Source organism: Apteryx mantelli, chromosome 1 (genome assembly GCF_036417845.1).
Source record: "Apteryx mantelli isolate bAptMan1 chromosome 1, bAptMan1.hap1, whole genome shotgun sequence".
NCBI lineage: Eukaryota > Metazoa > Chordata > Aves > Apterygiformes > Apterygidae > Apteryx > Apteryx mantelli.
The window spans coordinates 1,338,061-1,350,487 of record NC_089978.1 but is presented as its reverse complement, the minus strand read 5'-3'; the positions used below and the strand labels follow the sequence as shown (position 1 = coordinate 1,350,487).

General features: G+C 49.9%; 1 protein-coding gene across 1 annotated transcript; it reads right to left on the bottom strand.

The window, feature by feature from the left end:
- Positions 1–6,306: 6,306 nt before the first annotated feature.
- On the bottom strand, positions 6,307–7,990 carry LOC106482755 (hemoglobin subunit rho). The gene is made up of 3 exons (XM_013940384.2): positions 7,879–7,990; positions 7,533–7,755; positions 6,307–6,487 (listed from the first exon to the last, which is right to left on the bottom strand). Exons 1-3 carry the CDS (start codon positions 7,968–7,970, stop codon positions 6,359–6,361), a joined length of 444 nt encoding a protein of 147 aa, XP_013795838.2. The 5' UTR covers positions 7,971–7,990; the 3' UTR covers positions 6,307–6,358.
- Between the last annotated feature and the right edge of the window lie 4,437 nt (positions 7,991–12,427).

The window sequence follows — 12,427 nt, the reverse complement described above, 5'->3', positions numbered from 1 at the left end:
TGCCTTTTTTGTATGTTTATTTGTTATGGTCTTGGACGTTCTGCTGGATTTTCCCTGCTTAGACAGGTCTCACTTGCATGAAAGCATAAAAGCCAGCAACGGCTTACATTGTCCCATAGACCTAGGCATCCTTGTTCCCCCAGCACCGCTGGGTCGTCCCTGCACCCCCGTTCCCACAGAGGCAGACACCCATTTGTGAGTGAAGCAGTTAGTGTTTATTTAGCAATTAGGGCCCAGGAGAACAGAAGGACATTTCTTGGTGCATAGCTGTGTCCAGAAGGTGGGAGGATCTCCCCGTCTCGCTCAGGGGTCAGGGGGCTCAGTGGTACTCGCGGGCCAGCGCGTGGGCCACGACGAGGACCATCTTCTGCCAGGCGGATTGGCAGGCGGGGGTGAACTGCTTGCCAAAGTGGGCAACCAGGACGATAATGAGGATGTCACCCAGGAGCTGCAGGGATGAAGGGAGGAGAAGGCCATTAGTCCAGCACCGCCTTTTGCCCCAAGTCGCACTGCTCTAGTCCACACGTGGACAAACCAACTGACCAGCCACCCTGCGTGCCTGGGACCACAGCCCAACTCGAGATTTTGGAGGATTTGTTGCAAAGCAAGGAACTGATTTATTGCTACCCAGGGCAGCACCAAACTTCTCGCACAGTTTGAGTCTCTGGCACTCACCAGGGGGCCTGGATGTGCTGGATCCTCCTCCCCAAACACCCTCCTTTTCCCTTCTGTGCCAGTGTCCTCTCTCTGCTTCAAATGGGGTTGTCCTCTCCTTTCATTTCCCTACCTCCCCTCTCTTTCCCTTGGCTCAGATCCCTTCCTTCTGCAGAAATGGCAGGGTTTATTTTCTCCCTCAGTTTAACCATTCCCTCAAACCCAAGATCAGCTCTTCGCTTCAAATTCTGCCTCCGCTTCTTCCCTTCTGGTCTCTGGCTGCTCCAAGCCAACATTGCTTGCTCCTCCATTCACTCTGCAGGCTGCACATATGCCACTCGGCGTTTCACTCACACTCATGTCACCTGCACGGGTCCCTTGCTTCACAGATCTCTAATACATAACTCCGCCGATTCTCCTTGAATATACCTATTCACTCCTCCTTCTCCCCTCTTCCCTGATCACAGCTGATTGCCAGGCTCAGGCACCCTCAGAGACTTTTATTCCTGGCTCTCAGTGACTGTGAGGCCCCCCAGAAACCCCCAGAGACCTTTCCAGAGAACAGAATTCTTTGTTCAGTTAAGACTGGAGTCTGAGCATCGCTCACCCTGAAGTTCTTGGGGTCCATGTGCATTTTGTGACAGTGGAGTTTGCTCAGCTGAGCAAAAGATTTCTTGATGCCGTCCAGGTTCTTCATGGCTTCCCTAAAGGAGGTGAGCACTTTCTTGCCATGGGCACAGACCGTGGGTTGTCAAGGATGGCGGTGGCACTGGAGAGGTTGCCGAAGGAGGAGAAAAACCTCTTTGTCCAGGGATAGACTATGAGCAGCCTGGGGAGAGAGGGATGGGGGGACACAAGCAGAGAATCAGACACCGTTAACGCTCCCTGCCTGCAACTGCAGCACTTCTCCATCCAGGGTGGCCACTGAGCAGATGCTGCGGAGCCAGACCTACCTGGCCAAGGCTTCAGCACCACAGTTGGCCACACTGACCTTGCCCCAGATGCTGGTAATGAGCTGCCACCTGTCCAGTGCACCATCGTGTTGAGCGAGCAGGTTTGCTTGGGGCTTCCCTGAACAATGACGAGGAAGTGGAGCTGAAGTCTGCACCAGGGATTTTTATACACTAAGAACAGCTTGTCCTAATCTCAGTTGATGTGGCCATTGGTTGGGGCTGGGGTGGAAGCTGCGCTGCACAAGGAAAGATAGCAATTTTGGATACTGTCCAAGGGGAAAAGAAGCCCTTTCCCCCCTTCTGCCTTTGAGTGGACAAGCAGCATCTCACACCCATGTGCTTACAGTTGCAATCTTGAGTGCAGGTGGAGCTGCCTGCGTGGCTTCTCCTTGGCTATTGATTTGCAGTATTGCAGGTGGGGACTGATTATGCAGTGCAGACCCAAGGGGACAAGCAGTGATGGTCATAGATTGCAGTCTCCACCTTGGCCTTGTTTTCAGACCATCGATGGTGTAAAGGTGCCCTGCATTCCATGGGAGTTCATCCTGAACAGCTCTAAGGATCATCAACCCCATCTTTAAGGAGCAGAGGCTTGCTGGGAAACAAGAATTGAATGATCATCCCCAAATATAGTCCCCGTACTTTAAAAACAAGAACTTCCTTTCTTGTCCTAACAAAAAGCTTCAGAGTTATTGTCCATGATGTTCTGAGTCTAAGCTCTGCTAGAGCCCATCTCTATTCCTTGTGGTCAGAGAAAGTGAACCCATCTTGGAGACATGGCTCTGAATTACAGGTGCCCAGGGCACTGCATCACCTCTGGCCTTGCTGCTACAAGGAGTATAAGCCAGACCCATGTCTTCCTTGGCTTTGGATCTAAGTGAGACTGCCTGGAAAACATTTGGCTAGAGGAGCTGTGCAGTATGGAGGGGAGTGAGTTTTTCTCCCCAGGTTTAAGTGGTGGTTTAAGTGGTTAAACATGGAGACTTTTCTGGTGACTTAAGCTGTAACTGGTGACCTGGCCTTAAGCACAAGACTGTTTCTCTAATCACAGCTCTAGTTCTGCTAACTGTATGTGTACAAATGGGTTCATGTGTGTGCTTTCTCAGTTTGTAGAGGCATACGAAATGAGGAAGCTGTAATGCCGGTAATTGATCCGCACCACAGCTTCCAGGTTCTTTATTAGGAGGATGAATTAGTGACATTTGTCCCATGGCACATCAGCGCCAGAACAGCTCAGACACACTGTCTTGCAAAGGTGGTTCCCAATGCCTGGTGTGATATCCCAGGTATGATATGAGATGCTAGAGGCAAAGCAAAGGATGATCAACTCCTGAGGCTTGCTGAGCTTCCTCTTCTCTCTGCTTCCTTCTTCTTCAGCTCTGCCCCTCCTCAGCCTACATGGCTTCTCCCTGCTCACTGCTGGGGACAGCAGCATCTCCTCAGCTCACAGTGTCCCTGCTGGAAAACATTGGCCCCTCCTAGAAAGTTATTTCTTCAAAGCACTTTTCACACCATCTCAAGCAATGGAGTTAGTGCCACTGGACCGCTATCAGCTGTCAGCTGAGAGAAGGAAAAAGCATGAGATGAAACCTCATGTGAAAAACTTTCAAAGGCTTTTCAGTTTTAAGATTAGTCAGACTCAAAGATGTTTTAAGGAAGCCTCTCACAGGGTGAGAGGGGAAGTGTTTATCATGGTGTGCCAAGCTGAGGTAATTTCTATAGTTTCTGTGCAGTTCACAGAGCCAAAGGGCTCTCCTCTCCTTTCCAGATCTCCTTTCCTCCCAGCACACCCTCAGCAATACCTGGCAGTATCTATGTCCCCAGCCAAGCTCTAGAAGGAGGAATAAGGGTCCTGTGGTCTGTTGTCCTCTTGGGATGGATTTCACTATGCTCAGGACTCTTGGCTTGAGCATCCATGCAGCTGGTTGTCTCCTCATGGTATGGGTGAGACAGACCGCAAGGTCCTTCCTTGCCTTTGTGGCCCCACACTGGGCCATGCCCACTGCCAGTGACAGGAACCTTCCCTTTTTCATAGGGAAACCACCCAGCTGGCAGTGAATGGCGATTAAAGTGATGGCCTTTATGAAACAAGCAGAATTTACTGGTCACTCTGATTGCAGCAGGCAGTGTCCTGCGCCAAGCTTTACCAGAGCCCTTATCAGCAGGAGTGGCAGATACACCCAGCCTCTGCTGCTCTGGATCCATGCCAGCCTCTCTTTCCTCTCCTCCAGAACAAGCAATTTCCTCTGTGTTAAGCCAGGCTGTCTTGCCAGCATCCTTGTTCCTGCTTTATTTGCTGTGATCTTCTTTCCTCAGCTGAAGAGCCCTGTTTGGGCTCATTGCACTCTGTGACAACATCTCGTGGTCTCCTAACCTAGGGCAGGAGCTCACTCATTCCCCCTTGGGTGGATGCAGCAGAGAGCAAAATGCGAATGTGCACACACAGTGGTCATAAAGCAGTCCTGCAGCAGTCAGCTCTGCCTTGCTCATCAGTCCCCAGGCAGAGTGAGGAGGGTTGGAGCCACTTAGAAAGGACTCTGGGCTCCTAAAGGTCCTGTGTGCACCAATGACTATTGCAGTGAAATGCTAGCACTGCCTTTGCCCCGTGCCTGGGCTCTGCTCCTAGAGAGGACATGGTCTGCACAGCAAGGTGGCCTGGGAATACACTTATGATCCCAGCTTTGGTGGAGTGACTTTGGGAGAGTCACTTCCCCTGCTGATGCCTCCATTCCCTGGCTGCAAAGGACAGATGGGCCACTGAAGTCCTTCTCTTTGCAAAGAGCTTTCAGACCATCTGACAAAACGCTGCTGGGATGAGGTAGCATCATTTTGACACCAGACCTCCTGATGTGTTCATCTAGCCTGATGTCCAGGGCTCACCTCTAACCCCTCCACTTGGAGCCATTGGAGTTCGTGACTGCTCTGGCTTCATGTAGGAGAGGGGCAACTCTTGCTTGGAGAGCCTGGCACACTAAACCCCCCTTTCTGGATCTGCAGCACCAGCACCACACCCTACCCCTTGTCTGTACCTTTATTTGCAGAATAAGGCTAATGCATCTCTTTTAGCAAGTACTCATGTGTGGGAGGAATCTGAGACACACAGTTAGCCTTCAGCCTCCATAGAAATCGTTTTCCCAGATCTTCAAAGCCAAATGGGACCACTGGGAGCTGTCTGGACCTCCTGTTTTACACACCCAACATGGGCCAGTATTTGAGCACAGCAGGGGAGATTAAGTTGAAACACCTCAGCTCTTTGGAGACTGGACAGCTGAGTGCCATGGTCAGGGAGCAGGACACATGGGGGAACTGCTAATGACTGAAACTCCTCACAGGAGGAAACTGCCTGGGTGAGAGATTCCTACCTGAGACCAGCAGTGGATTGAGGTCCCAAAGGAAGAGGAAAACCATTGGCATCCCTGCCAAATCTCACTCATAGGAAAAATTCAATCTGACCCCAAATGAAGAGACCAATAGTGAAGCAACCCTCCAACCACCCCTACTCCAGCATACACCTAGCTAATGTTGAAGCAGGGAAAGCCTTTCTAGCCCCTGTGAGCCCCAGGCATACTGAGGGCAATGACCACCAGTGGGATGTCTCCATGGCACAGGATGGAAGAGGAGGAACGGAATGATTCAGACATTCAGATAATGAGGCCAAAACATATTGCTGAGGCCCTCTGCAAGCAAATATTTGCAAGGCTGGGACCCAAGGTACAAATGCACAGGCAAACACACAGCGTATGCAGAGTTGGCCTGCACCCATAGACATTTTGCTAAAGTTATACCCACCCATGCTTCGAGCAGGTGGCAAACAGAAAAGGAGAACTTTTTTGTTTGGTGGTAACTGCCAATGTTTTGAAATGCCCTTTTGTGCTAACTAGAACAAACCCAAGGTATTTAGAATAGTCTTACCTCCTGGAATCACACTGAAATGCCCATTTGCTGATCAAAATGAGAATGATGGGTTCCAGGAAAGCTGGACTTGTTTGTCCCCCCTCAAACTCAAACTGCCCTCAGCCCCTCCCCTCCAGATCATACACATTTCCTTTAGCTGTCCTATTTTGATCAAGATGCCTGTAATGTGAAGAATGATTTTGCTGCTGCCTTAGAAAATGTTTTTTGTTGACTTCTTGGAGATAGCAGTACTAAAACATGAAAGGCCAAATCTCTGTCTAGCCTACGCTGGCTTCAATGAATCTGTACAAATTTATACCCTCACATGCATTACAGGTTGAGGTGTTTTAGGGCCAGAACGGGCCCTTGCTTGCCCTGCAGCTTGGCCTTCTGCTCAGAATGAGCCAGAAATCCTCCCCCAGGGGTTTCAGCAGGCTCAGAAGCACTAGCTGAACTGGAATGTGCTCTCTAGAAAGGTGCCCATCTCTGATTTAAAGGTTGACATCCCCACATGTCCCACTGGATTCCTTTTGCAGATGTGTGCTTATGTGTGGGGCACACAGTTGTGTGCTGAGGTCTCAGAGGCTCTGGGAGGATAAGAAAGAGCATTAGAGAGCATGTGGAAACCTTTAGAAAAGAGCCCAAACACCTGGTGAAAGTAGCCTCCCCATTACAAGAAGACTGATCGTCTTCCCCGAGTGTGGTCCCACCAGCCCTGAGTCCCCTCTTTTCCCTTCAGTGCTCCCAGTCCCACCCTCTCTCACCCCCACAAGCAGCCGCAGAGACAGAGGAGATCATTAAGAAGTCCAGAAAATATTTTTTATTGTCCGTTAGAACCACATGTCCCACCAGAGGGTCTAACGGTATTTGTAGGCCAGAGCATGGGCCACCACGCCAACCAGCTTCTGCCAAGTGGCCTGACAGGCTGGGGTGAAGTCCTTGGTGAAGTGTGCGGCCAGCACAATGATGAGGATGTCTCCCAGGAGCTGGAAAGGAGAAGGAAGAAAATCAGGTCAGTACCATGCTGAGCGCTCCCATTCACCCTGCTCAGGTCCCTGGTGCCCCACTGTTTTGGCAAGGACAGGGAGGCACCTGGATCTTGGAGGATCTCTTTTAGCTGAATTTTCTGTGCAGAAAATAATTTTCTCCTGATTGCATACACTTGTATCTACCCACTCTGTCCTCCTTGCTTCTTCTCATACTCACTTTTTCCAGCCTCTAGTCTTTATTTTCACCTTCTCTGACTTTTTTTTTTGTTCTGCTATGAAACCCCACAGCTTCTTGAGCAGAGGGTCAGATCAGTGCAAGGACTCCCTGCTACCTCCCCAAAGTACAGCTTGAAGAGAAGCTGAAATGGAGGCTTCCAGCCACACCACATCCAGCCCCCTCAGCTCCTTCCTGAGCTGCTCCCTGTCATCACTCACTGCTGCTTCTCACTCCCTTGCACCCCGGTCTCCTTCACTTTGCTCCCTCTCCTCATCTGCTGGCTGTGGCCCCCTCGCTCAGTCCTGTCCTCCCTGTCTCTAATCCCTGTCTGCATCCCTAGGGCCTCTGCTCCCATCAGTGTCTGGTCCCTGATGATCCCACACTTGCTTTTTCCTCTCCTCATGTAACTGCCAGCCTTGCAATAAAGGAGCCGAAGTCCCCCCCACCCCTGGGTTCGGGAGGTGACATGGAAATGCTCTCCAGACCCTCCAGACCCTCCTCTCCCCTTAGAGCCCAGCTCTGCTCCTTCCATCCTTCTCCTGTTTTTCTCAAGCTATGCCTGTGCCAGGCTGCAGGTTTTCAGGGCACCTCCCTGCCCTTGTCCCCAAATCCTTCACAGCCTGGATCCCTTTCTCTGACATTATCAAACTATCAAGCTCCCCCTGTATCCCTCTTAAGAACAGACTTTCCATCCAAGCCAGCCCCTTTCTGTTTTATTTCCTAAAATCAATGCTATTTATGTTCCTTGAAAATGCCCCTGGCACCGAGGTGTTCTGAGGGAAGGAGGGAGGAGAGAGAGGAGGACAAGCCCTGAGCATCGCTCACCCTGAAGTTCTCAGGGTCCACGTGCAGCTTCTCGCAGTGCAGCTCGGACAGCTTGGAGTAGGTTGTCTTGAGATTTTCCAGGTTTTTCACGGCTTCCCCGAAGGAGGTGAGCACCTTCTTGCCATGGGCACGGACCTTGGGGTTGCCAATGATGGCAGTGGGACTGGAGAGGTTCCCGAAGGCATCAAAGAACCTCTGGGTCCAGGGGTAGACGATCAGAAGCCTGAGGAGAGAAGAATGGAGGGACACAAGCAGAGACTCAGACACTGTTAACGCTCCCTGCCTGCAACTGCAGCATTTCTGCATGCAGGACAGCTGCAGAGATGGGACCAGGAGACCAACCTACCTGGCCAGGGCCTCAGCACCACATTCCTCCACATTGACCTTGCTCCAGACGCTGGCGATGAGCTGCTTCTCCTCGGCTGTCCAGTGCACCATGGTGGCGAGGCGGCTTTGCTCAGGGCTGCAGGAGGACACAGACCCTGTAGCTGCACCGCAGACCCCTGGAGGCTTTTATCTGCTGCCGGCCGCTCCTCCCCATCCTGCGCTGCGGGGTCATTGGCTGGGGCTGGGGTGGGGGTCCACACGACGAGGGCTTGGCTTGTCCGCTGGGTGGTCAGCCTGCAGTGAGGTGTGGTCTTCAGGGAAAAAGTCCTGTAGCAAGCTTAACAGGCACGGTCAGGACATAATACCCCGTTATCTCCCTCTCCTTCCCTCCTTGTGCATGAGTGCCCCCCCCATACACATGCACATGCCGCCCCATGCCCTGATGCCTGCAGAAGGCAGTGACCCTCATGCAAGATGTTTTACTACGGCTTCATGCATGCAGCCCCCAAGCCTTTGACTCCTCTGTAAGATGCACAGGTTCTCTAAGCTCCAGGGAGATTTCTCTCAGGTGGCACGTGACCTGATTCATGAACTTTAGTACTTTACAGGCGCCTCTGCACAAGAGCACATTCCCAGGGATGCTGAGTGCTATTGCCTTGGGCAGGAGCTCTGCAGTTCTGGGCTCATAGACCCACACACAAACCCCTGTTCTTCTGTCTACGTAGGCTCATTTCTTCAGATGGAAGTGTGGAAAACATCAGCCCATGAATCCAGTTCATCAACACCTGAACTGGATGCTACACATCCAAGGATGTTTGACTTTGCTTTGTGTTAACAAAGCAGAAGGCTACACCTCTTCCATCCCCAGGATGCTCAGGCAGAGCTTCCCTGTGCACCAGGATTTCAGGGAAGAGCTATGTGGGATGCTGGTGCCAAGGTGGGCTGTGGATGGGATATTCTTGCCCTTGGAATGGGCTTGCCTGCTTTCTTAATGTTTAAACAGTATGAACAAAGCAGGGAGTTTAATACCCTCTCTATTCTGGGAAATTAAAGGCTTTGCACAAGGATAACAGGACCAGCCATGTCACAGTCAGACCAGCGACATCCACTTCCACCGGTTCAGGGTCTGACCAAAGGCATTGGTTTTGACTCTGAGGCTTACTTTCCCATTGAACTACATTGGTGTTTTTCCTGAACTGAAGTGCATGTTAATTTCAGGTGAAATTCTGCTCCCACATAGAGAAATGCAACACCTGGATGCATGAGGTATATGGCATCCAGACAAAACCTTGACATTTGGATTTGTCTGTGGGCAGTTTAGGAGGTTTCATCCAGACCCCTGGCCCATTCCAGTCACAAACCAGTAATGGTCCATCGATTTCAATGGAGCCATGCTCAGCAGTATCGTGCTCCTGTCTCACAGAAATGTCATTATGATCCAGTTGGGGTGGTTCTTTGATATAGTCACATTTCAGCTCCTTGCTGCAGGGTCCTAGGAGGAATTATCATCATTTTATTTTTAAATTTCTGAATTCTAGGCAAGGCCCACAGGCCCCTTTCAGCAGAAAGTTCACTCACCAAAGTGGTCTGATAGCACAATGTGGAGAGGAGGCTGCTCAGCAGAGATAAATGTATCGTGCAGGTGGCCAGCGCTTGCTTTAGTTTCTCACCTAAAGGACAGACATAGAGTCACACAGCCTCAGCTCACAAGGAGACCTGAAGACTTCAGAAGTCCTAATTATTTAACAAGACAAGACACAAAGATTAAAATCAAATATGTGCAACCCTAAATGCACACATAGATATTCACATCATGTGAGTCAGCCAGCCTATACCATTGCGCAAAGAGCTGACAAGAACTGCTGTATGCCCAGCTGGGGGATAACAATAAATGACCTAATATGGCTTTTTCATTTATTACTTCTCTCATCCTGTATTTTCTGGCAGACCCACACTGAAGATGAGATCCAAGCTACATTTGAGTCTATTATTAAGAATGCATTTGCCCCATCTGTCTTAGGGCTCTACAAAGCTGAACTTTAAAAGAGAAAAGATAATGATGCATTTCTGCTGCATTTGAACCAGCAGCGTGAAAAGCCTCAGGGAGGGGTGACAGCACAGAGGAATGCAAAGCTGGGGAGAGCAGAACAACATCAGGCACAGAAGCTTGGAGAAGAGCATTAGCTCTAATACTGCTATTAATAGGAACCTGCAGTTAATAAAGGCTGATTTTCCGGACTCCACAGAAAAGCAGGCAGAGATGCTGCTTATCCTGAGACTCCTCAGGACCTGACACTGCACTCGGAGCCATTCAGGGCCTGTTTTCACTGTGCAGCTGCGGGAGCAGAGCCACTTCTTGTCAGGATGGGTGGAGTGATGGTCACAGAGAGCCAAGGGAAGGGAAAGGGGAAGGCAGAGGAGAAAGGGAGTCTGAAGTCATCCCAGGTATTTCGTCAAGGCAAGCTCATTTGGTGCTGCTTGCCTGTATTGATTTGTTTTAATGGCTTGTGCTATAGACACAGTAATTCTTTAAACTCTTTAAATCCTGGAGGACAGGCACTCACAGGAAAGGAATAATGGTAGGTGAATCAGCCAGCTAATCAGGTTAGGGGCATATCGGAGCCTTGCACTGCTCTGGATGAGGATAGTCTGTAATGGCAATGACCTTTACAGCCATTCTGCACTGTAAAGTCATGCATGAGCTGCTGCCCACTTCTACCCAGTGGTCTCTTTGGCTGTGTCCAGTTTAGCGCTGGTGCCTTGTTTTAACTTGAGTGCCAGAGCTAATATACACCTACCACAATGTTTATCTATAGATACTGTGCAAAGAGTTGCTCCAGGAAATATTACTTGGGGTACAAAGTTGGACTGTGAGCTACTGTCCAGATGAACCCCCAATTTGGGATCAGCGCAGAGCCTTACGAGACGGTCGCGGACCCTAAGGAAACCAGCAAAGCTCCTGCTGTAGACCCATTCGGGACAAGGTCGGCGACCAATTCAGGAAAATGCAGAGCAGAAATAGGCTGGGCTGAATCACCCACAATTTACAGAATTTTTCACTTCTTGGGGTTTCTGTTTGGTTAGTAGCTTTTAGCATGAAAGCCGAGGACAAATTCTGCAGGTACAGTTTCTTTCCTTAGGAGGGTACCGAGAGGGCGAATAGCAAAGGCCACAAATAGAAGAGATACAGGAGCAGCACAGAGGAGACTCAGAGCAGATTAGTGTTATGGCGTGTAGGCGGAGAGCTTTATGTTATTACTGCTAGGAGAATTATCTAATTCAGCTTTGCATCATTGCCCCGAGCACTCTGCTTTCAACAGAAAGACATTTCAAAACGCTGCTGTGTCATGACAATAAACTAAAGGAAAATGTAACTGCAGGTTAAACGAATACTGCTCTGCACCAAATTCAGCCTCTAGTCATAGCGGAGTGCAGACACAGATTTTGCATGTGGCCAAACAGGGGCAGAAAAGGGCTCACTGTGACAAAAACCTGCTTTCTTACTGTGTAAGTGAGCCTGGATTCCCCCAGCAAATGGCGTAACCTCTCCCCTGGCACCGGCTGTTGTCTGTGAGAAAGCTGAGCTGTGCCCAGACTGTTGCTCCTCAAGTGCTGTTGATACTATTCCTACTGTGACATTATACATCTCATTAGCCCCTTTTTTACCCCCCAGTTGCAGAAGTCAAGAACATAAAATTTCTGCATCACAGCAATAACAAACTACTGGCAGCAGGAATGAATGAAACGACAGAAAAGCACAGGTCCCATCTGTCCACCTCTTATTTGTGTAAGGTGTTCAGTGATGCTCATTCAGAAGGCAGAGAGCACCACTCATCCTCTAATTTGGATCCCTAATTTCAGGTATCCGTGTTTAGCCCTTTGTACCTTTCAGGCCTGATTTCAAGAGGTGTGGAGCACTCCTTGCTGTGCACGCTCAGGCAATTCAGATACTCCAGTGTGAGACACTCAAGGCCTGAATTGCGTGCTACATGATGACTTACCTATCATATAGACATGGGCCTTGGCATTTCAGCGGGCTTACAGCCTTTTACTGTATTACTTTAATATCACAGGAAATCTCCTCCTAGGTCTGAAGCCTGCTGATCTGAGGTGACACTGTCTGGAGTTTGGGGGCTGTTTCCGGCAGAAATGCATGGAGGAAGTCCAGAGTACTGATGGAGGCATGGACCGACCCTATTCTTATATCCATACCTCTATATCCCTATAAAAGGATCCACCAGGCCATATTCAGCCCTAAATCCAGTTAAGTGTCATAGGCTGTGGGGGTTCAGAGCTGAGTGGGGTGGTGGGATAAGAGGCACAAGGTCAGGCACTGAAGCCAGGATACTCTTGGGAAGAGCTAATAATATAATTAAGCTGCTTCTGAGTTATCCCTGAAGAACTTCAGGCAAAAAGACTACAGAAACAGGCAAAAGTAGCTTTTTTCATTCATGGCAAGGTGTCTCCAAGACAGTCTTATATGAGACTGTGTTTTTCCTGCCTATAGTCCCGTTGATGGCTTGTTCTTAGCCCTTCACTTTGCTGGGGTTTTCACCCAGCAAAGCAAA

Coding starts and splice junctions, on each gene's coding strand:
- LOC106482755 (XM_013940384.2), bottom strand. CDS start 7,970: ATGGTGCACTGGACAGCCGAGGAGAAGCAGCTCATCGCCAGCGTCTGG. Junction 7,756..7,878: donor GGTGCTGAGGCCCTGGCCAG/GTAGGTTGGTCT, acceptor TTCTCTCCTCAG/GCTTCTGATCGTCTACCCCT. Junction 6,488..7,532: donor TGGACCCTGAGAACTTCAGG/GTGAGCGATGCT, acceptor TCTCCTTTCCAG/CTCCTGGGAGACATCCTCAT.